The 24,150-nt window shown below is 44.3% G+C and overlaps 3 protein-coding genes, 1 long non-coding RNA gene and 1 pseudogene across 4 annotated transcripts; 2 read left to right on the top strand and 3 right to left on the bottom strand.

The window, feature by feature from the left end:
- Nucleotides 1-179: 179 nt before the first annotated feature.
- On the bottom strand, nt 180-6,620 carry LOC124013425. The gene is made up of 4 exons (XM_046327772.1): nt 6,002-6,620; nt 2,107-2,243; nt 1,831-1,927; nt 180-1,625 (listed from the first exon to the last, which is right to left on the bottom strand). The coding sequence occupies exons 1-4, from the start codon at nt 6,279-6,281 to the stop codon at nt 1,102-1,104; spliced, it is 1,038 nt and encodes a 345-aa protein (XP_046183728.1). The 5' UTR covers nt 6,282-6,620; the 3' UTR covers nt 180-1,101.
- Nucleotides 446-955, bottom strand: LOC124013258 (zinc finger protein 239-like). The gene has a single exon (XM_046327516.1). The coding sequence runs from the start codon at nt 953-955 to the stop codon at nt 446-448; it is 510 nt and encodes a 169-aa protein (XP_046183472.1).
- A 3,469-nt stretch (nt 6,621-10,089) lies between the features above and the next one.
- LOC124013427 lies at nt 10,090-17,745 on the bottom strand (annotated as a pseudogene).
- A 118-nt stretch (nt 17,746-17,863) lies between these two features.
- LOC124013208 lies at nt 17,864-20,314 on the top strand. The gene is made up of 4 exons (XR_006834835.1): nt 17,864-18,784; nt 19,265-19,388; nt 19,629-19,739; nt 19,861-20,314. It is a non-coding gene; the product is annotated as an uncharacterized LOC124013208 (long non-coding RNA).
- A 297-nt stretch (nt 20,315-20,611) lies between these two features.
- LOC124013257 (zinc finger protein 135-like) lies at nt 20,612-21,783 on the top strand. The gene is made up of 3 exons (XM_046327515.1): nt 20,612-20,761; nt 21,201-21,500; nt 21,556-21,783. The coding sequence occupies exons 1-3, from the start codon at nt 20,612-20,614 to the stop codon at nt 21,781-21,783; spliced, it is 678 nt and encodes a 225-aa protein (XP_046183471.1).
- Nucleotides 21,784-24,150: the final 2,367 nt, after the last annotated feature.

Below are 24,150 nucleotides of genomic sequence, written 5' to 3'. Positions count from 1 at the left end.
ATGAAATTAATTCAATAAAACTTACTTTAGTGTTTTTATTTAAACATCTGGGCTGGACTTAACCCTCCAGGTCGTAATTGCAAGTGGGAACCTGACAAAATATTGTTCCCGGAGTTGACATTTAACTACTAACCTTTCACCCAAAACATGAAAAAATTACCATAAGTTTGACCATATTGTCAATGGTAAGCAATGTTTTTATTGGTCTGACATCAAAAGCACTTAAACAATCATGGCAGACTTACACCATCCCATAAGCACATGAATGCCCTATATTCAAATATTTGTTAGGTTGACATGGTCATTATGACAGACAATTCATAGTCTATAATTTAAGGCATACATTATTTAACATGGATTTCCAACAGTTAATATTTTCAATGTCCTTATTAAAAAGCAATTGATCACCCCAAAAATGGTTCTCAATGTCAAATTAAACAGTTTTCTAAACCACCACTCTGCTCAGGAGATCCGGCCTGTGTTTGTGCTGGTGTGACTTCAGATGGTTCAGTTGTTTGAAGCGGAGTCCACATACAGCGCAGCAGTACGGTCTCTCCCCGGTGTGGGTGCGCTTGTGGACTTTCAAAATGTCCGCCCGTGTGAAGCTCTTGTCACACATGGTACAGCGGTGGGGTTTCTCCTGTGTGTGAATGCGTCGGTGCAGCTTGAGGTTCCAGAGCCGACTAAACTTGTTCCCGCAGAGAGAGCAGCAGTAGGGCTTGTCTGCAGTCTGGCTGCATGTGTGCCTCTTCAGGTCAGAGGAGGTGGTGAAGCCCTTGCCACACTGGCTGCAGAGGTGGCGTCCCTCGGCTTGGACCTTGATGTTGCAGGCCTGGGTGAAGGTCTTACCGCACTGAGTGCGGGAGTATGGAGTCCCTGGCCCTGAATTCGACCATCTCCCAGTTTTGTGTTTCTGCTTGTGGGCCTTGAGGGAACCAGAATCTGGGAAGGTCATTGAACATTGATTGCAGGCATGACACCTCCCCCCTCCTGTTACCTGCTCTTGTGAACGATTTCTGAGGTTTAAAGAGAGTCCAAAGCCGTCAGCAGCACCATACAGGCTCTCTGTGTTGTGGGCTGAGCTTCCAGAGTGGATGGAGGTTAGCCCCTGTGGCCAGCTTTACTACCCAAGTCCGGAACACCGTGTTCAAGGTACCCCTCCTCGTTGATCAACAGGCAGTTTAGGTCTCCCACCTCCGGGTGGGGGGATGGCATTGGCGACCCCAGCTGCTCCCTCTGGCTCCGATGGGGGCCAGGCGTGTGGGAGCGATGGTGATGGTCTCCCCCCTCAGATCCCCCCAGGTTCACCTGGTAGTGACCTGCAGCTCCGTAGCTCAGCGCTCCCAGACGAGACGGAGAACCAGGAAGCCTATCCAGCCCTTCCATGTCTAGAAGATGGTCGCCACTACCACTACTGCCGTAACCAGACTTCTCAAAGCCGACCCCCAGTTCCTCCATGCTGTAGCGGGGGCGGTAGAGAGGGTCGGTGGGGTCCACTGAGTCTCCCTCGGGACCCGATGGTTCAGGATCCTGGTCTAGACCGGATCCCCAGTCATCCTGGCACTGCTGCAGCTCCTGCTCACTGAAACTCTTACTGGGCCCCGAGACGTCTGAACCGTCGGCCCCTGAAGAACACAGGAGACATTAGGTATTAGAAGCATTAGCATTAGAGGCATTGGCAATAGTAGAAACTGTGGTAGAATAACTAATGCTACATTTGAACTTAGTTTCAAGTTGATTTATTATAATACCAATGACAACATATTAGAAGCTACTCCTTTTCATTCTCATCATAAAGATGGCCTGTTGTGTTTGTTGTAAACAACTCACCGTCCAGGCAGACGCCCCATCTCTCCTGTAGTTCAGTGTTGTGGAGAGCTTCCTCTTTCAGCAGGCTGTCTAGCTTCTGACCTCCGCCGTCTGCGGGCTGCAAAAGGAAATGAAGAAGTTGATTCTAACTAAACAATGGATAAACTGGCAGTGAATGAATAAACCTGGCATGATGGTCCCCTATTCCCCCTGAAAGACAAGTTCTAATCTGTCCTGCACAGTACATTTTTATCTGAAGGTTCTATAACACTGGTGTTTCGTCAGTCAACTACTTACCTCAGAGGTTCTCCTAGGGCTGATGGCATCGGCCTCCTCCAGGTCATGCGAGGCTGTTTCCTCGGCCACGCCCCCACAGCTGCTCCACTCCTCCCCTAGTACCTTCTCCTGCTTCAGGCCACGCCCCCTCTCCACACCTGGCCACAGGTAAACAAAGAGTAACATTTATCTCAACTAAAAGGAAAGCTGAATTGTGAATAATGGAGTCTCCTCGCATCAGTGCAGAGGGGGAAATAAAGCATCTTACCACCAACTCAACTGTCTGGTCAGTGATCACCAAAGTATGGAAGGTACACATTACAGCAGCCAAACTTCAGAGTGATTCCTCCATATATACAGTGCATTCGGAAAGTATTCAGACCCCTTGACTTTTCACACAATTTATTATACTACAGCCTTATTTCAAAATGGATTTAATTGTTTTTTTATCCCTCATCAATCTACACACAATACCTCACAATGACAAAGCAAAACAAGGTTTTCAGAAAAGTTTGCAAATGTATTAAAAATAAACTGATATCACATTTACATAAGTATTCAGACCCTTTACTCTGTACTTTGTTGAAGCAGCGAATACAGCCTCCAGTCTTCTTGGGTATGATGCTACAAGCTTGGTACACCTGGATTTGGGGAGTTTCCCCCATTCTTCTCTGCAGATCCTCTCAAGCTCTGTCAGGTGTGAAGGGGAGAGTCGCAGCACAGCTATTTTCAGGTCTCTCCAGAGATGTTCGATCGGGTTCAAGTCCGAGCTCTGGCTGGGCCACTCAGAGACTTGTCCCAAAGCAACTGCATTGTCTTGGCCGTGTGCTTAGGGTTGTTGTCCTGTTGGAAGGTGAACCTTCGCCCCCAGTCTGAGGTACTGAGCGTTCTGGAGCAGGTTTTCATCAAGTATCTCTCTGTACTTTTTTCCATTCATCTTTCCCTCGAACCTGGCTAGTCTCCCAGACACTGCTGCTGAAAAACATCTCCACAGCATGATCCTGCCACCACCATGGTTCACCGTAGGGATGGTGCCAAGTTTCCTCCAAACGTGACACTTGGCATCCGGGCCAAAGAGTTCAATCTTGGTTTCATCAGACCAAAGAATCTAGTTTTTTTAGGTGCCTTTTGGCAAACGCCAAGTGGGCTGTCATGTGCATTTTACTGAGGAGTGGCTTCCGTCTGGTCACTCTACGATAAAGGCCTGATTGGTGGAGTGCTGCAGAGATGGGAGAACCTTCCAGAAGGACAACCATCTCCACAGAGGAACTGTCAGAGTGACCATCGGGTTCTTGGTCACTTCCCTGACCAAGACCCTTCTCCCGATTGCTCAGTTTGGCCAGGCGGCCAGCTCTAGGAAGAGTCTTGGTGCTTCCAAACTTCTTCCATTTAAGATGGAGGCCACTGTGTTCTTGGGGACCTTCAATGCTGCAGAAATGTTTTGGTACCCTTCCCCCAGATCTGTGCCTCGACACAATCCTGTCTCAGAGCTATATAAACAATTCTTTCAACCTCAGGGCTAGTTTTTGCTATGACATGCACTGTCAACTGTTATACCTTATATAGACAGGTGTCTGTCTTTCCAAATCATGTCCAATCAATTGAATTTACCACAGCTGGACTCCAATGAAGTTGTAGAAACATCTCAAGGATGATCAATGGAAACAGGATGCACCTGAGCTCAATTTCGAACCTCAGAGCAAAGGGTCAGAATACTTATTTACATAAGGTATTCCTGTTTGTTTAATAAATTTGCAAACATTTCTAGAAACTTGTTTTTGTCAATATGAGATATTGTGTGTAGATTGTTGAGGGAAAAAATGTATTTAATACATTTTAGAATAAGGCTGTAACATAGCAAAATGTGGAAAAAGTCAAGGGGTCTGAATACTTTCCAAATGCACTGAAAAGTTGTGGCCAAAAGTTTTGAGAACGACACAAATATTAATTTCCAGGAAGTTTGCTGCTTCAGTGTCTTTAGATATTTTTTTCAGATGTTACTATGGAATACTGAAGTATAACTACAAGCATTTCATAAGTGTCAAAAGCTTTTATTGACAATTACATGAAGTTTTTTAAAAAAGAGTCAATATTTGCAGTGTTGACCCTTCTTTTTCAAGACCTCCGCAATCCGCCCTGGCATGCTGTCAATTAACTTCTGGGCCACATCCTGACTGATGGCAGCCCATTGTTGCATAATCAATGCTTGGAGTTTGTCAGAATATGTGGGTTTTCGTTTGTCTACCCGCCTCTCGAGGATTGACCACAAGTTCTCAATGGGGGGGTCTGTATATAAATATAAATATATATACACTGCTCAAAAAAATAAAGGGAACCCTAAAATATCACATCCTAGATCTGAATGAATTAAATATTCTTATTAAATACTTTTTTTCTTTACATAGTTGAATGTGCTGACGACAAAATCACACAAAAATTACCAATGGAAATCAAATTTATCAACCCATGGAGGTCTGGATTTGGAGTCACACTCAAAATTAAAGTGGAAAACCACACTACAGGCTGATCCAACTTTGATGTAATGTCCTTAAAACAAGTCAAAAAGTGTGTGTGTCCTCCATGTATGACCTCCCTACAACACCTGGGCATGCTCCTGATGAGGTGGTGGATGGTCTCCTGAGGGATCTCCACCCAGACCTGGACTAAAGCATCCGCCAACTCCTGGACAGTCTGTGGTGCAACGTAGCATTGGTGGATGGAGCGAGACATGATGTGCTCAATTGGATTCAGGTCTGGGAAACGGGCAGGCCAGTCCATAGCATCAATGCCTTGCTCTTGCAGGAACTGCTGACACACTCGAGCCACATGAGGTCTAGCATTGTCTTGCATTAGGAGGAACCCAGGGCCAACCACACCAGCATATGGTCTCACAAGGGGTCTGAGGATCTCATCTCGGTACCTAATGGCAGTCAGGCTACCTCTGGTGAGCACATGGAGGGCTGTGCGACCCTCCCCCCAAAGAAATGCCACCCCATACCATGACTGACTCACCGCCAAACCGGTCATGCTGGAGGATGTTGCAGGCAGCAGAACGTTCTCCACGGCGTCTCCAGACTGTCACGTCTGACACATGCTCAGTGTGAACCTGCTTTCATCTGTGAAGAGCACAGGGCGCCAGTGGTGAATTTGCCAATCTTGGTGTTCTCTGGCAAATGCCAAACGTCCTGCACGGTGTTGGGCTGTAAGCACAACCCCCACCTGTGGACGTCAGGCCCTCATACCACCCTCATGGAGTCTGTTTCTGACCGTTTGAGCAGACACATGCACATTTGTGGCCTGCTGGAGGTCATTTTGCAGGGCTCTGGCAGTGCTCCTCCTGCGCCTCCTTGCACAAAGGTGGAGGTAGCAGTCCTGCTGCTGGGTTGTTGCCCTCCTACGGCCTCCTCCACGTCTCCTGATGTACTGGCCTGTCTCCTGGTAGCGCCTCCATGCTCTGGACACTACGCTGACAGACACAGCAAACCTTCTTGCCACATCTCGCATTGATGTGCCATCCTGGATGAGCTGCACTACCTGAGCCACTTGTGTGGGTTGTAGACTCCGTCTCATGCTACCACTAGAGTGAAAGCACCGCCAGGCATTCAAAAGCGACCAAAACATCAGCCAGGAAGCATAGGAACTGAGAAGTGGTCTGTGGTCCCCACCTGCAGAACCACTCCTTTATTGGGGGTGTCTTGCTAAATGCCTATAATTTCCACCTGTTTTCTATTCCATTTGCACAACAGCATGTGCAATTTATTGTCAATCAGTGTTGCTTCCTAAGTGGACAGTTTGATTTCACAGAAGTGTGATTGACTTGGAGTTACATTGTGTTGTTTAAGTGTTCCCTTTATTTTTTTCAGCAGTATATATATATATAAATGCGAGAGAGAGAAAGAGATGTCTCTCTCTATACCTGTCTGTGAGGCTCCAGAGCTTCTCTCCTTGTCTTCGTTAGCTCTTCCACAGTCCGCACACTTCCCGATACGGCCTCCCTCTCTGTCCCCATCCCTGCGTCTGTTCTCCGACCACTGCAGCCGCTTCTTCAGCGACTCGACCTGCTCCCGGCTCCGGGACACCTCCTTCATGAAGCTATCGTCCACCAGCCTTGTGATCTCGTACATAGCAGCCTTGAATACCGTCTCCATGACTCCGGAGAGCTGAGACTGGAAGGTTATGATGGCTTCGGACATCATAGCAAACTCTCTATGTGTAACTCGATACAGTTACGAATTCGTAACGTTTAGTTACTGTTGTACAGGCGAATCAGTCCTGCGATCGAGTAAAAAAAAATGATAGGAAGCTAACGTCTGCAGCAAATATACTGGAAACTAAAACCCTTCTGTCTGTGTTAACAGGCTAGCAAATCTAGCTACTATTGGAAGTTGTTGTCTGACTCAATGACTGTCCTAGTAATACATGTTTTTATCATTTCGAGAGATAAGATGCAGCAGTTAATGTATATGAGGCTATTGTAATAAATATAAATAATAGAGATAATGAGAGATGGCAGTTAGCTAGTTAGAGCCACCGCAAAAGCATATACAAAAACAATAGAATTTCCGGAAACAAATCTACGGATCGAGTAGTAGGACAATCTACATTGGAACGATGAGAGAAAATACGACCTTTCTTTGAACAAAACATCTGTACGTTTACTGTAAATAAGATTCGAAATTTAATTCGGCTATTATTATACGATTCGAATACTGATCAGTGCCTTTGTAGGCTATTTATTGTGTAAATTATTTACAGGAAATCTACACCGAAGCGATTTATCCCGCCCTCCACTCAGCCCTATGCGGGCCCTGGTCCAAAGTGGAGTGGACTAGGAATAGGGTGTCCAAAACTAGGTTTCTATCCAATTGGTGACATAACTGTTAGTTTATATCAGTTATCCTGTTAGAAATGTTGTGCAGAATCCACTGCGCCGTTTCAGATGCAACGTTTATGGTCATGTTGCAGCAGTGCCCTTATGAAAAAAGATTGCAGTCACAGTGCAGTATAACTGCAGTATGCAGCAAATACTGCGTTCAAAATAACCGTTTTTTAAAATGTCAGAATTGATTTGTAATTTAAGCTTTAAGCTGAATCCATGAATTAAATACACGTATATTTATAATTCCATTCTCAGTCCTTTCTTCATTGTCTATTACTGTAACTCAACCATAGTCTTGTGTACATATTCATTATCTTTATGGAGTCAGATAAACATTTTAATAGGCTAACTGCTTAGTCTCATGTGATGTGTATATAATGTACTGTGTGTTAACATATCAAATATTTGTGCCCACTATAGTGCTCCCTCTCTCTTAGCTGTGAATTCAAAACCCAGCTGTGTTAGTTTTAATTAAACAGGGATCCCAATAATGTGCATTGCTTGCCGTTTGGGGTTTTAGGCTGGGTTTCTGTACAGCACTTTGAGATATCAGCTGATGTACGAAGGGCTATATAAATACATTAGATTTGATTTAGTCTCACAGGGATTGGGAAGGACTTGTACTTTTATGTTTTAATGTATTGATTGATTACACGTATCAATGCCTTTGCTAATTAACATTTACATTCACTTTTGTTGTTTGGAAGAATCATGCCATGACAGAAAGATGTAGTAAAAGTGTCGAAAATAAAAAGTTGATTTTGAATTAGCAGTTGATTAATTGTAAAAAAAAAAAAAAATCTGGTTACTTGTCATTTGTTATTCATTAGGTAAGTTAGATGCCTGAAGTCAAGTTTAAATTTAGGTGTACTGACTTCACGTCTCACGTCATGGTTTTTATGTTCTGCAGGTTTAATCTACTTACTTGAAAGACTGGGAAGTTTCACTTGAATGACCCTCTAAGTCATAATTAAGAGTGTGGGCGGGGGGGGGGGGGTGTTGTTACTCCAATTGCACGTTTCACCACTGACCCTTCATCTTTTCAACCAAAAGATGAGAACAAACAAATGTTTGACATCTACAAAATGTATCAATGTGGATAATGTATACTGAACAAAAAATATAAACGCAACATGCAACAATTTCAAATATGTTGCAGAGTTCCATTTCATATGAGGAAATCAGTCAATTGAAATACATTCATTTGGCCTTAATCTATGGATTTCACATGATTTGGAATACAGCTATGCATCTGTTGGTCTTATACCTTTAAAAAAAAGGTGCCTCACAATGGGCATCAGGATCTCGTCACGGTATTTTTTTGCATTCAAATTGCCATTGATAAAATGCAATCATCGTGTTTATGTCCATAGCTTATGCCTCCCCATACAATAACCCCACCGCCTCTATTGGGCACTCTGTTCACAACGTTGACATCAGCAAACTGCTAGCCCACACAACAACATACACATGGTCTTCGGTTGTGAGGTCGTTTGGATATACAGCTAAATTCTCTAAAACGATGTTAGATGTGGCTTATGGTAGAAGAATGGACATTCAATTCTCAGGCAACAGCTCTGGTGGACATTCCTGCAGTCAGCATGCCAATTGTACGCTCCCTCAAAACTTGACACATCTGTGGCATTGTGTTGTGAGACAAAACAGCACATTTTAGAGTGGCCTTTCACTGTCCCCAGCACGTGGTGCACCTGCATAATGATCATGCTGTTAAATCAGATTCTTCATATGCCACACCTGTCAGGTGGATGGATTATCTTGGCAAAGGTAAGATAATCATATTAAAGTAAGCTTTTAAAGTAAGCTTTAAAATCCTGTTAAATTAAGCTTTTTGTGCATATGGAATATTTCTGGGATCCTTTATTTCAGCTCATGAAACACAAGACCAACACTGTACATGCTGCATTCATATTGTTTGTTCAGTGTACTGTAGGTAGTTTGACCATATTGTCAATGTCAAGCTTATAACTAGCTTTACCAAGAAAGCATAATGTGAAAGTGAAATGAAACATTGCCCCTAAAATAAATCTAAATAATGTGTTGCTGTATGTACTTAGTCTTGTCCATGTTAACGTACTGTGTTGGGAATATAATTGCCTATTATGCAGTTGGCCTTTAAGGTTGTAGATATGAGTGTGGTGGGGAGGCGTGTCCACCCCACAGGTGCCATCTTGAATTGACTGCAGAGAGAGGTAGCATTGTTTTCTGTGTGCTAAGAGGGATTTTGTCGGCCTCTTTCCTATCACAGTCCACTGTTTTGATGAAAATTAGAGGCCTGGATGACACTAGTGTCATGATAAGGAAACAAAATACTAAAGTGGAGATCTTTAGCAAAACAGTCCTAAACAAACATCACTATGTTGTCATCCAGAGTCCCATGTATTTCTTTTCCAAGCTATAGCACACAGTATTTTACATACAGCAGGTTTTTAAAGGACTAAAAGGTTAAGTCTGCTCCATGTTTTCATTTTTGTCATCTAAAAAAATATCTCGATACTGGTGTTGTCCTGGCGCTAGTGGAAATATCTAGACATAGTGCAGGGGAATGTGGCCCATTGTCTTTTCTGTCATTTAGATCTCGTTGGATTACTTTTTTTTTTTTTGGGGGGTGGCTTCCTTTGGGTTACAAACATTGATTTGGTCTTGGACTTCCATTTTAGGACTCACACTCAACCAAAGGTTCTGGTAGGACTAAGGTTTTGAACTGAGACTGTTGACAGGACTATACTATCTTATTGTTGATTGATTATTTTGTTGTTCATGCTGAACCGTCCTATCAACACGTCACAAGCTAACTTTATTTTTTAGCAATGTTAGCTAGCAATCCAGATATCTAAAATCTTATTGGTTGAAGAATTGGTCAGACTTTAAATAATATAATAATAATAATATATGCCATTTAGCAGACGCTTTTGCACTTGAACACAATCATGGCAGACTTACGACTTCCCACGAGCACATGAATGCCCCATATTCAAATGTTTGTTAGGTTGGCATGATCATTTTGACAGACAATTCATAGACAGTCCATGTATGGTGTGAATTCTTAACCAACACACAGATTTACACCCGTTCATATTTACCTCAAAAAGAAAGGAGGACCAAGACACTCTGAAAATAATTTATTTAAATTCCTTCATTTGTACGGCATGTTAAATGAAAACAAAGATTAAACTCCGACACGTTTCGGCTGCATGGCCTTAGTCAGGGAGTACAAAGATTTGATAATGAATGTCCTCATTTGAACAGCATTTTCCAATCAAACTTGATTTGAAGAGGGTTACAGAATTAATTGGACAACACCTAGTAAAAACTATACATATTAAAAAGTGAAATACTGTATATGTTATAAAAATGAAAATCAAGGCTAGAAGGATCAGAACTCATAGAAAAGTAGTTCCGCCTTTTTGACTGGGCAAAGTTGTAAGAATAGCAGAGCCGCCTAATTTATTGTACACTAGATCACAGCAAACATGTTCATATTTTCAATGTCCTTATTAATAAAGAACTGCTCACAAGAAATGTTCTCAATGTCAAATAAAATAATAAAACTAGCTGTCCGAAGATTAATGTAAGTGTCTGCTATATAACAAAAAAATGTATCAATAAAAAAATCAGTCCAGGAGATTTGGCCTGTGTTTGCGCTGGTGTGACTTCAGATGTGCCAGTCGTTTGAAGCTGAGTCCACACACAGAACAGCAGTACGGTCTCTCCCCAGTGTGGGTGCGCAGGTGCACTTTCAAAATGTCTGCCCGTGTGAAGCTCTTGTCACACATATTGCAGCAGTGGGGTTTCTCCTGCGTGTGAATGCGCTGATGCACCTTCAGGTTCCAGAGCCGACTGAACTTGTTCCCACAGATGGAGCAGCAGTAGGGCTTGTCTGTGGTCTGGCTGCACTTGTGCCTCTTCAGGTCGGAGAAGGAGGTGAAGCCCTTGCCGCAGTGGCTGCAGAGGTGGAGTCCCTTGGCCTGGTGGACTCGCTGGTGGACCTTGAGGTTGCAGGCCTGGGTGAAGGTCTTACCGCACTGGGTGCAGGAGTACAGAGGCACAGACCCTGACCCTGTACTCGACTCTCTCCCTGTTTTGTGTTTCTGCTTGTGGACCTTGAGAGAACCAGAGTCTGAGAAGGTCATGCTGCACTGATTGCAGGCATGACACCTCCCCCCTCCTCCTGTTACCTGCTCTTGTGAACGATCTCTGAGGTTTAAAGAGAGTCCAAAGTCGTCAGCGGCATCATACAGGCTCTCTGTGTTGTTGTTGTGGGCTGAGCTTCCAGAGTGGATGGAGGTTAGCCCCCTGTGGCCGGCTCTGCTACCTGACTCTGGGACACCGTGTTCTGGGTACAAGACGCTGGAGTCCTGCAGGTACCCCTCCTCGTTGATCAACAGGCAGTTCAGGTCTCCCACCTCCGGGTGGGGGGATGGCATTGGCGACCCCACCTGCTCCCTCCGGCTCCGATGGGAGCGAGGCATGTGGGAGAGATGGTGATGGTCTCCCCCCTCAGACCCCCCCAGGTCCACCTGGTAGTGACCTGCAGCTCTGTAGCTCAGCCCCCCCAGACGAGACTGGGAACCAGGAAGCCTATCCAGCCCTTCCATGTCTAGAAGATGGTCGCCACTACCACTACTGCCGTAACCAGACTTCTCAAAGCCGTCCCCCAGTTCCTCCATGCTGTAGCGGGGGCGGTAGAGAGGTTGGCTGAGGTCTCCTGGGTCTCCCTCGGGGCCCGGTGGTTCAGGATGCTGGTCTAGACCAGAAGCCCAGTCATTCTGGCACCGCTGTAGATCCTGCTGAATAAAACTCTTACTGGGCCCGAGACGTCTGAACCATCGGCCCCTGAAAACACAGGGGACATGAGGCATTAGAAACATTAATATTTAAGACATTAGAATTACTAGAAACGGTAGTAGAGTAACTGTAATGTTAAATGTCTACTTACAGTTTCAAGTTGACTTTCCATGTATAACAATGATTTCATTTGAAATGACACAGCATACTATAAAAGTTACTCTTGTTATCATTCTCATCATCATAAAAAGTAGGTTATTGTCTATGTTATATTTGTGGTAAACTCCTCAACTCACCATCCAGGCAGACACCCCATCTCTCCTGTAGCTCAGTGTTGTGGAGAGGCTCCTCTTTCAGCAGGCTGTCCAACTTCTGACCTCCGACCTCTGTGGACTGGAAGAGCAAATGATTCTGACTAAATAATGGATAAACTGACAGTGATTGAATAGAGCTGACATGATGGTTCTATATTCACAATTCTCCTCTGGTACCCCCAGACATCTCACAACTTTGTCGTAACCCTGAACTAGCATACTTGATTCAAGTAGTGAAGGACTTGATGATTTGTTGACAAGTTGAATGAAGTGTTTAAGTTCTGGAACAGTTCAAATATGAGGAGAGGTTTGAAAATGGCTGCCCTATTCTTTGTGACAGACAATCTGTTATGTACAACATACTTCCACCTGAACATTCTGTAACACCACACCCCCCACAGGTGTTTAGTCAGTCCCCTACCTACCTCAGAGATTCTCCTAGGGCTGGTGGCCTCCATGTGTTAAGTCAGTCCCCTCCATACCTCAGAGATTCTCCTAGGGCTGGTGGCCTCAGCCTCCATGTGTTTAGTCAGTCCCCTACCTACCTCAGAGATTCTCCTAGGGCTGGTGGCCTCAGCCTCCATGTGTTTAGTCAGTCCCCTACCTACCTCAGAGATTCTCCTAGGGCTGGTGGCCTCAGCCTCCATGTGTTTAGTCAGTCCCCTACCTACCTCAGAGATTCTCCTAGGGCTGGTGGCCTCAGCCTCCTCCAGATCATTTAAGGCTGTTTCCCTGGCCACGCCCCCACAGCTGCTCCACTCCTCCTCTGGTACCTTCTCCTGCTTCAGGCCACGCCCCCTCTCCACACCTGGCCACAGGTAAACAAAGAGAACATTTCATTTGGAGTAAAAGGTAAGTAACATTGTGGATAATTGTCTCCTCACATCAGATGAAGGAAAGGAAACATCTTATTAAGATGCCACCACCACCCATGACAGACTCCTTTCTTAAACCAATACTGTCTGATCACTAAAGTATGGAATGTACACATTACAGCAGCCCCACTTCAGAGTGATTCTATATTTATCACAGGGGGTTGGGGGCACCCTAATTGGGAAGGACGGGCTCATAGTAATGGCTGGAGCAGAATCAATGGAATGGTATCAAATATTTCAAACATGGTTTTCATGAGTTTGATGTCATTCCATTTACTCCGTTCCAGCCATTATTATGAGCCTTCCATCCCTCAGCAGCCTCTACTGATTGTATGTATGTACAGTACCAGTCAAAAGTTTGGACACACCTACTCATTCAAGGGTTTTTCTTTATTTGTACAATTTTCTACATTGTAGAATAATAGTAAAGACATCAAAACTATGAAGAAACATTATATGAAATCATGAAACCAAAAAAAAGTGTTAAAGAAAACAAAATATATTTTATATTTGAGATTCTTCAAAGTAGCCACCCTTCTCCTTGATGACAGCTTTGAACAGTCTTGGCATTCTCTCGGCCAGCTTCACCTCCTACAGTCCTGTAGGAGTTCCCACATATGCTGAGCACTTGTTCGCTACTTTCCTTCACTCTGTGGTCCAACTCATCCAAAACCATCCCAATTGGGTTGAGGTCGGGTGATTGTGGAGTCCAGGTCATCTGATGCTGCACTCCATCACTCTCCTTCTTAGTCAAATAGCCCTTGCACAGCCTGGAGGTATGTTGGGTCATTGTCCTGTTGAAAAACAAATAATAGTCCCACTAAGCGCAAACCAGATGTCATATCGTTGATGGCATATTGCTGCAGAATGCTATGGTAGCCACACTGGTTAAGTGTGCCTTGAATTCTAAATAAATCACAGACTGCGTTACCAGCAAAGCACCCCCACACATCACACCACCACCTCCATGCATGGAACTACATATGCGGAGATCATCTGTTCACCTACTCTGCGTCTCACAAAGACATGGCGGTTGGAACTAAAAATCAAATTTGGACTCATCAGACCAAAGGACAGAGTTCCATCGGTCTAATGTCCATTACTTGTGTTTCTTGGCCCAAGCAAGTCTTATTATCGGTGTCCTTTAGTAGTGGTTCCTTTGTGGCAATTTGACCATGAATTCGCCGACGAGTAGGTAAACCACCACTACTCCTTGTCAGGAAGTCCAGGATCCAGTTGCAGAAGGAGGTGTTTAGAGGTGTTTAGATGTGCTTTGTGAGCACTATGGCATTGAACGCTGAGCTGTAGTCAATGAACAGCATTCTCACATAGGATGTTCCTTTTGTCCAAGTGGGAAAGCGCAGTGTGGATTGTGATTGCATCATCTGTGGATCTGCTGGGGGTGGTATGCAAATTGGAGTGGGTCTAGGGTTTCCGGCATGATGGTGTTGATGTGAGCCATGACCAGCCTTTCAAAGCACTTCATGGCTACAGACGTGAGTGCTACGGGGCTCTAATAATTTAGGCAAGTTACCTTCCCTTTCCGTCTGGCCCAGAGAGTTTGTGAATGTTGACCTTTTTAAAGGTCTTGCTAACATCCGCTACGGAGAGCATGATCACACAGTCGTCCGGAACAGCTGGTGCTCTCGTTAATGCTTCAGTGTTGCTTGCCTCGAAGCGAGCAGATAGGCATTTAGCTTGTGGCTGGGTTTCCCCTTGTAGTCCGTAATATTTTTCAAGCCCTGCCACATCCGACGAGCGTCAGAGCCGGTGTAGTAGGATTCAATCATAGTCCTGTATTGACGCTTTGCCTGTTCGATGGTTTGTCTGAGGGCATAGCGAGATTTCTTATAAGCATCCGGATTAGTGTCCCGCTCCTTGAAAGCGGCAGCTCTAGCCTTAAGCTTGGTGCGGATGTTGCCTGTAATCCATGGCTTCTGGTTGGGGAATGTATGTATGGTCACTGTGAGGACGACATCGTCGATGCACTTATTGATGAAGCCGGTGACTGAGGTACTCCTCAATGCCATTGGATGAATCCCGGGACATATTCCAGTCTTTGCTAGCAAAACAGTCCTGTAGCGTAGCATCCTTGTCATCTGACCACTTCGTATTGAGCGAGTCCCTGGTTCTTCCTGCTTTAGTTTTTGCTTGTAAGCAGGAATCAGGAGGATATAATTATGGTCAGATTTGCCAAATGGAGGGAGAGCTTTGTGTGCGTCTCTGTATGTGGAGTAAAGGTGGTCTAGAGTTTATTTCCCTCTACTTGCACATGTGACATGCTGGTAGAAATGAGGTAAAAACGGATTTAAGTTTGCCTGCATTAAAGTCCCCGGCCACTAGGAGCGCTGCTTCTGGGTGAGCATGGTCTTGTTTGCTTATGGCCTTACACAGCTCATTGAGTGTGGTCTTAGTGCCAGCATCGGTTTGTGGTGGTAAATATACGGCAACAAATAATATAGATGAGAACTTTCTTGGTAGATAATGTGGTATACAGCTTATCATGAGGTATTCTACCTATGTCGAGAAATACCTTGAGACTTCTTTAATATTAGACATCGCGCACCAGCAGTTGACAAATAGACACAGACCCCCGCCCCCCGTCTTCCCAGACGTAGCTGCTTTGTCCTGCCGATGCACGGAGAAGATGGTCAGCTCTAAATGATCTGTGTCGTCGTTCAGCCATGTCTCAGTGAAACATAAAATACCACAGTTTTTAATGTCCCGTTGGTAGGATAGTCTTAGCCGTAGATCATCCAGTTTGAATTCAAATGATTGCATGTTGGCCAATAATACTGAGGGTAGTGGTGGTTTACCTACTCGTCTGCGAATTCATGGTCAAATTGCTGCAAAAACAGTACTAAAGGACACCAATAAGAAGAAGAGACTTGCTTGGGCAAAGAAACACAAGCAATGGACATTAGACTGGTGGAAATCTGCTCTTTGGCTTGATGAGTCCAAATTTGAGAGTTTTGGTTCCAACCGCAGTGTCTTTGTGAGACGCGGAGTAGGTGAATGTATGATCTCCGCATGTGTGCTTCCCACCGTGAAGCATGGAGGAGGTGGTATGATGGTGCTTTGCTGGTGACACTGTCTGTGATTAATTTAGAAAGGGCTATATGACCAAGAAGGAGAGTGATGGAGTGCTGCATCAGATAACCTGGCCTACACAATCACCCGGCCTCAACCCAATAGAAATGGTTTGGGATGAGTTGAACCGTAGAGTGAAGGTAAATTAGCCAACAAGTGCTCACCACACGTGGGAACTCCTTCAAGACTGTTGGAAAAGCATTCCAGGTGAAGCTGGTTAAGAGAATGCCAAGAGTGTGCAAAGCTGTCATCAAGGCAAAGGGTGGCTACTTTGAAGAATCTCAAATATAAAATATTTTCTGATTTGTTTAACACTTTTTTGGTTACTACATGATTCCATACGTGTTATTTCATAGTTTTGGTGTCTTCACTATCATGCAAAAATGTTGAAAACAGTAAAAGAAATAAAGAAAACCCTTAAATGAGTAGGAGTGTCCAAACTTTTGACTGGTACTGTATGTATGTATGTATGTATGTATGTATGTATGTATGTATGTATGTATGTATGTATGTATGTATGTATGTATGTATGTATGTATGTATATAGTATATATACATACATACATACATTGATTTGCAACCCCATTTTTCCCTCAGAACAGCATTAATTTGTCTGGGGCATGGACTCTAGAAGGTGTTGAAAGCATTCCACAGGGATGCTGGCCCATGTTGACTCCAATGTATCCCACAGTTGTGTGAAGTTAGCTGGATATCCTTTGGGTGGTGGACCATTCTTGATACACATGGAAAACTGTTGAGCATGAAAAACCCAGCAACATTGCAGTTCTGGACACACTCAAACCAGTGTTCCTGGCACCTACTACCATACCCATCAAAGACACTTCAATATTTTGTCTTGCCCATTCACCCTCTGAATGGCACACATACACAATCCATGTCTCAAGGCTTAAAAATTAATATTTAACCTGTCTCACCCCTTTCATCGACACTTAAAGTGGATTTAATAAGTGACATTAATTAGGGGAAATAGCTTTCCCCTGGTTAGTCGGTCATGGAAAGAGCAGGTGTTCCTAATGTTTTGTACATTGTAGATATGTGTTTTGATGTCTCTCTTTTCACCTGTCTGTGAGGTTCCAGAGCTTCTCTCCTCGGCTTCCTCGTCAGCTCTCCCACAGTCCGCACACTTCCCCCTCCGGTCTCGCTCTTTGTCCCTATCCCTACGTCTGTTCTCCGACAACTGCAGCCGCTTCTTCAGTGACTCGACCTGCTCCCGGCTGCGGGACACCTCCTTCAGGAAGCTATCCTCCACCAGCCTGGTGATCTCGTACATAGCAGCCTTGAATACCGTCTCCATGACTCCGGAGAGCTGAGACTGGAAGGTTACGATGGCTTCAGACATCATAGCAAACTGTCTATGTGTAGCTAGCTACAGTTAAGAGTTCGTAACATTTAGGTACTTTTGTTCAGGTGGGTTAGTGTTACGATCCAACTCAGCAAAAGGCTAGGAAGCTAGCTAGCTACCGTTAGCAGGATGTTGTCTCTTTCAATGACGGTCCTAATAACAATTTTAATACTTTCTAGATATAAGATGTAGCATTTACTGTATGAGGATATTCGAACAAAGAAATACCATAGGCATTGAAAGAACGCAAGCTTATGGCAGTTAGGTAACTAGTGTTTGATAGTTACAGAGCCAACACTAAAATCACAGATAGAACAATGAGACAGACATTTCACCGGATGTATAAAATGTAAAGCATCCGCTTAGTTTTTCCATTCACTACCAAATATGGTAGTGACAGGAACTCTACTGGCCGTTAGTGGGAGAATATGGAACGACATTTTGCTCGTCGATGAAATTTGATCTCAAAACAATTTTCTGTTCCCCAAACTATTTCATGTTATGAACAGAGTGTACCATGTGCGAAAGTTTTTTTAAAATCACGTTGTTTACAAGAAACGTCAAGGCGAGGAGGGGGAAGTAACGGAAATATGCAGATAAATGCTAGAACGCGCCAATAGGATCTTGCAAGTTCGTGATTGGCTCTAACCACCTCTTTCCTTGTTCTGCCCACTATGACTAATTAGTTCCCATTGGAAACAACAGGCTGTGTCTATCTTGGTCTAGTTATAACAAATCTTTGCTGAAGTCATTCCCAAAAAACAATAGCACTTCCGGAAACAAACCTACGGATCTGGTAGTGGGACAATCTACACTACGCTCCTCTCTGGAGAGATGTCTTTATTTGAACAAAACCTTTGCATGTTCTCACGTTGACTGTAAAAAAAGGTTGAAAATATAATCCGGCTATTTTTATAAAATTGTGTAAAATATTTACAGGAAATCTACACACCACTCAGTGCGTCACACAAAGCACTGTGTGCCGTGTCCATAGAAGAAGAAGCCATGTTCTGATCATTCTTGTAAGTTATATTCGAAATAATAATCGATTGTACATGTATATGAGTGTTGGTTGAAGATGTCTGCCACCCAAGATGTCGAAGGAAGGGTTTCAAATTCAGTTCGCCTCTGTTATGGAGAGTGTATTGAATACTGCAGTCACCGAGACAATGAAACTTTTCGAAACAACTATTGAGGAACTGCGGGCCGAAATATCCAGAATAAAAAAAGAGAACAAGGACCTCAAATCGAGGCGTCGATCCCATGAAATAACGAAGAGATGGACCGGTGAAAGTGAACGCCAAAACCACAGAGCCCAGACCGAGTCAAAGTGCAACACGTATCGGAAAATGTGACATCGGCGTTCAATGCGGTGAGGTGAAAACGTTATCCACTGTAGCTAACTATCTATCTACGTTCTAATTACTCGCCCATGATTACACATCCTGATAACTAGCTAGCTGAGCATGTAGAATCACAGCTATTTTTTTCCAAAACTACTTCATGTAGCTACGTTTAATTTGTATAGACTACAATATTAGGCAGAACATATCGTTTTGAGAATTGTAGTCTATACTATTATGCATTCATAAATGACTGATAAGAGATCCTTCATAACCTAGGGATTTATATGTCACCCAAAATGATAGGTATGTTGCAACCATAGAAATAGATGAAATAGAACGTACTTGGAACCTCAAACACTGGCAATTTGACGGGATTCTATTTGTATGGTTGCAACACAGGATGTTGAAATGTTCTGTCACATCAGTTGGTTTCTAAATTTTAACTCGAGAGTGTTTTTTGTGCCTTTTATCCTAAGTACAACTCTCTTCTGGTCTGGTATTTTCAGTTCTGACAAAGCAGGCTTTACCTCGGGCTGGGGAGCAATCCCTGCGGGAGGAGGACCAGGGGACTGAGCTGCACTGTGGAGCGTATGACGAGCCTTTGTTCTGATCAAACAGGAGGTGGACTGGGTAAGACAGGCTTCTAGCCTGAGTCCCCAGCTAGTCTATGTCCCAGATCTGTTTGTGCCGTCTTGTCAATTCATCCACCTCTCTATACTCAACCTGTTGTTGGTGAACCCAGAAAAAAGAGAAACCTTCACACTGCGCTTGCTAGTATCACTTGTTCATTTAAGCTTATGTACATCGCCCTCACGGTCTTTGTCAGAGTTTTCAATGACCCTAAGCTTTTGTGGTTGATTGTGCCATCAGGAGGCAGACTATTCTGATGACTACTCCCCTGGGTACATACTGCTGAAGAAGGAAGGGGCAGGCCCCCGACTCTGGTCCACAGACAACCTCTCAGAGAGTTACCAGGCAGAGGTAGGAACTAGGGAGACCTGCTTCTGAATCACATATCTTATTACAATGTATTAAACAGTATTGGAATGAGAACCAGGCTCTAATAATATCTATAATTATCTCTCCACTGTTATTCTCTCAGTCTTTTGTTCTTTCTCTGTCTCTCTCTGCGTCTCTCGCTTTCCACTATCCACGCCACCTTTCTCCGTCCTGTCCCTCTGTAGCCCTGGTCCCTCCTGGAGCCGTCAGGGCCCTGATCAACCGTTATACCCAGGAAAGTCTACCTCAGGAGCCGCAGCGGCCGTCTTCCAGGGAGATCCAGACACCCAGGAGGCCCCCCAGGCTCTCAACCCATCCCAGCCCAGGACCAGAGAGGTTACCAGTGGTAGTGCAGGCCAGGCCCCTGGAGCAGAACAGCAGTCACTGGTAATACCAGCAGCAGAGTCTCCATCAACATTACACCAGACAGCATCTCCTCAATCAGCAGCCACTATCCAGTCTACATCATCTGTCCTGTCTGCTGTATTGGTCCAGTCCACGGTAACTACTCTGTCAAAAGAAACTGTCCAGTCGACCGTAAATGTGAAGTCGACAGCAGCAGCGCGTCAGAGCGCCTGCCACCTGTCCTCTCCGGGTTACCCAGAACCCCTCTTCAGGATACACAGCCCAGCCCCGTACCCTCTCATCCACCCCAATCATCACCATCGCAGTCCTTCACAGGCGTTCTACCTGTAGCTCGTCCAATAGCAGTGCCCTCAATACAACCAGCTAGGCCTACATGACCACTGGCCGCACCACCAACACAACCGCAACCGCCTACAGTTTTGGAGCAGTTGGGTGTTGCCACAGCAACATCACTAACTCCATCGGTCAAGTCCGCTCCTTCTCCAACTATGTTGACAGAACCTGCCGGCCCCCCTGAAAAGCAGGCGCCGTTGGTCACTGATCATGTGCAACGCTCCCCCACTGTGCCACGACTGAAGTCACCTGCTGTCCCAGAGAGGATGTCTGATGAAGCTCCTCCTCAGCTGTCAGACCCTGCTGTAACTACACCCTCTTGCCCCTTGCAAATGTCTAAGACACAGCTTTTAGCTCAGTTGTCAGTAGTACCCCAAGTACGCGCCCTGCCGTGGTTGGAGGAAGAGGAGGAGGAAAAAGGGGGAGGAAGATGAAGGGCAGGAAGATGAGGGAGGGCTTTCTTCCCTCCCTGCCACGTCTACGGAAGCTGTGACAACCAGGTCTGTCGCTACGGAGACGACACCCGCCGGCGAAAAAAGGAGGAGATTGTTGTCCAGGTAGGTGGTGGCAGAAAGTCAAGTCAACGTGAAGCGCTCCTCTCTGGTCTCCGCCTCCGCTAAGGCCCTGCCCCCAGAACAGTACTCCATCTCCAGTGGTTGCTAAGAAACCCAGAGAAGAGAGAACCTCCCTCCGGTACCATACCAGCTCCAACAGGCTCCACCGAAACGTCTCGCCAAAATCCAGTGTGCAGACTGCGGTCGTGTCCTGAGCAGCACCGCTTCTTTAGAGAGTCATGCCTCCCTCCACATGGGGAAGCGCCCGTTCGTCTGCTCAGCCTGCGGCAAGGACTTCCCCAACCTCAAGGGCCTCAACCGCCATGACCGCGTCCATGGCGACCAGTGTCCGCAGTGCAGCAAGACCTTCGTCTACCGCTTCGGCCTGACTAAGCACGAGCAGATGGTCCACAGCGGCGTGTGCCCGTTCGCCTGCCCAACCTCTGGCAAACGCTTCGCCATTCGGCGCGACATGGAGACGCATGGAGACGCATCTCTGTGTTCACACTGGAGAGAAACCGTTTGCCTGCTCCCTCTGTGTGAAGCGGTTCAAGAGGCGTGTGGAGCTGAATGTTCACCTGAGGTGGCACAACGGGGAGAAGAGACACTGGTGCTCGTACTGCGGGAAGGGCTTTCTGGATTACAATAATCTGAAGAGGCACAAACTGGTCCACACTGGGGAGAAACCTTACACCTGCTCTGAGTGTGGCAAGCACTTCAAACAGACTGGCCATCTGAAGAAACACCTGAAGACAATACACAAAGACCGATAGAGAGGACAGGGGACGAGCCTTTAATGGCACCCTATTCCCTATATCGTGCACTATGCAGGCTCTGGTCAAAAGTAGTGCACGATATAAGAATTGGGTGTATAGAAGGGAGTTACTAGACATTCTCCATTTGTCAGTTCAAAACCCAGCCATATAGGTTTTAATGGGATATTTTGTGTAGTTTGGTGAGGAAAAAAATACATTTAATCCTTTTGTAATTCAATCTTGAATTCTCACAGTGATTAATGACGCAGGGATCTCAATCTATTCTCATAGTGACCGGGAAGGACTTGTTATTTTATGTTTTTCTGTACTGATTGATTACAAGAGTCAACGCTTTGGTTGTGTAAACATTTGGGGCTACTTTTGTTGTTTGAAAGGTTCATGCTGCGAGAGAATGACGTACCTAAGTGATAGCGTAGTGTAAAAAAGAATGACGTAGCTAAGTGATGACATAGTGTAATAAAAGAACGACGTAGCTAAGTGATGACATAGTGTAATAAAAGAACGACGTAGCTAAGTGATAGCGTAGTGTAAAAAAGAACGACGTAGCTAAGTGATGACATAGTGTAATAAAAGAACGACGTAGCTAAGTGATGACATAGTGTAATAAAAGAACGACGTGGCTAAGTGATGACATAGTGTGATAAAAGAACGACGTAGCTAAGTGATAGCGTAGTGTAAAAAAGAACGACGTAGCTAAGTGATGACATAGTGTAATAAAAGAACGACGTAGCTAAGTGATGACGTAGTGTAATAAAAGAACGACGTAGCTAAGTGATGACGTAGTGTAAAAAAAGAATGACGTAGCTAAGTGATGACGTAGTGTAAAAAAGAACGACGTAGCTAAGTGATAGCGTAGTGTAAAAAAGAACGACGTAGCTAAGTGATGACGTAGTGTAATAAAAGAACGACGTAGCTAAGTGATGACGTAGTGTAATAAAAGAATGACGTAGCTTAGTGATGACCTAGCGTAAAAAATGAGAAAAATGTTGAATTTACATTTATTGTATTTAAAACAATCTGATTATTTGTACATTTTGTTTATTAAGAAGTTGTTATGCCGAAAAGCAAGGTTATATTTAGTTTTATCGCGGTCACGCACATTATGGTTTTATGGTCGACAGGTTTCAAATAGTTTCATTTAAATTTGTTTCATGTTCTGTGCTTTCGTCGCACTTTTGATCAATGATGTTCCTCATGGCTGGTTTAATGGATCATTTATAGAATGGTGTGGGCTGATAGAATTAGGCCTAGCCCTAAAAGATAGCTTTAATTTTATTCTAGGGTTGAACTTATTCAGTGCTGTTGAACGTTTAAACCAGACATTTTTTTATTTTTTTTATTTAACCAGGTAGGCTAGTTGAGAACAAGTTCTCATTTACAACTGCGACCTGGCCAAGATAAAGCGTAGCAATTCGACACATACAACAACACAGTTACACATGGAATAAACAAAATATACAGTCAATAATACAGTAGAAAAAAGAAAACAAGAAGTCTGTATACAGTGAGTGCAAATGAGGTAAGATAAGGAAATAAATAGGCCATGGTGGCGAAGTAATTACAGTATAGCAATTAAACACTGGAATGGTAGATCGGCAGAAGATGAATGTGCAGGTAGGAGATACTGGGGTGCAAAGGAGGAAAATAATAAATAAATACCACTATATGGGGATGAGGTAGGGACAGACTTGTTTTAATAATTTTCCAGAGCTATTAGATATGCTTGGGAGGGTGCACTGTCTCACGTCCAGGCACATGTTGGGCCCAACACTATCAGTCATTTGAAAGTTTAACTGTCTAGGATAGGCACCCTGTATGACATTGCAATATCAGATTTGCTTACTTACACTGAAAATAAATCTGATTCCACATTTTGTTGTATTAAAGCCTAAATATCTCATTTACAAAAGTATTCACACCCCTGAGTCAATACATTATGATAATCACCTTTGGCAGTGATTACAACTGTGAGTCTTTCTGGGTAAGTCTCTAAGAGCTTTGCACAGCTGGATTGTACAATATTTATATATTATATTTTACAATTCTTCAAGCTCTGTCAAGCTGATTGTTGATCATTGCTAGACTGCCGTTTTCAAGTCTTGCCATAGATTTTCATGTAGATTTAAGAACATTCAATGTCGTCTTGGTAAGCAACTCCAGTGTGTTTTAGGTTATTGTCCTGCTGAAAGCAGAATTTTTCTCCCAGTGTCTATTGGAAAGCAGAAAACTAGGTTTTTCTCTAGGATTTTGACTGTGTTTAGCTCTATTCCATTTATTTCTATCCTAAAAACTCCCAAGTCCTTGCCGATGACGAGCATACCCATAACGTGATGAAGCTACCACCATGCTTGAAAATATGAAGAG

Source organism: Oncorhynchus gorbuscha, linkage group LG24 (assembly GCF_021184085.1).
Source record: "Oncorhynchus gorbuscha isolate QuinsamMale2020 ecotype Even-year linkage group LG24, OgorEven_v1.0, whole genome shotgun sequence".
Classification (NCBI taxonomy): Eukaryota; Metazoa; Chordata; class Actinopteri; order Salmoniformes; family Salmonidae; genus Oncorhynchus; species Oncorhynchus gorbuscha.
The sequence above is the reverse complement of the archived record's forward strand: the minus strand, read 5'-3'. Positions and strand labels throughout refer to the sequence as shown.

What these genes read in the sequence shown, in the direction of transcription:
- LOC124013258 (XM_046327516.1), bottom strand. Translation starts at nt 955, where the DNA reads ATGACCTTCCCAGATTCTGGTTCCCTCAAGGCCCACAAGCAGAAACAC.
- LOC124013257 (XM_046327515.1), top strand. Translation starts at nt 20,612, where the DNA reads ATGTTGACAGAACCTGCCGGCCCCCCTGAAAAGCAGGCGCCGTTGGTC. An exon ending in CTCAGCTGTCAGACCCTGCT is followed by an intron (nt 20,762 to 21,200) that starts GTAACTACACCC and finishes GCCAAAATCCAG; the next exon opens with TGTGCAGACTGCGGTCGTGT. An exon ending in ACATGGAGACGCATGGAGAC is followed by an intron (nt 21,501 to 21,555) that starts GCATCTCTGTGT and finishes CTCTGTGTGAAG; the next exon opens with CGGTTCAAGAGGCGTGTGGA.
- LOC124013425 (XM_046327772.1), bottom strand. Translation starts at nt 6,281, where the DNA reads ATGATGTCCGAAGCCATCATAACCTTCCAGTCTCAGCTCTCCGGAGTC. An exon ending in CTCTGGAGCCTCACAGACAG is followed by an intron (nt 2,244 to 6,001) that starts GTATAGAGAGAG and finishes ACCTGTGGCCAG; the next exon opens with GTGTGGAGAGGGGGCGTGGC. An exon ending in ATGGGGCGTCTGCCTGGACG is followed by an intron (nt 1,626 to 1,830) that starts GTGAGTTGTTTA and finishes TGTGTTCTTCAG; the next exon opens with GGGCCGACGGTTCAGACGTC.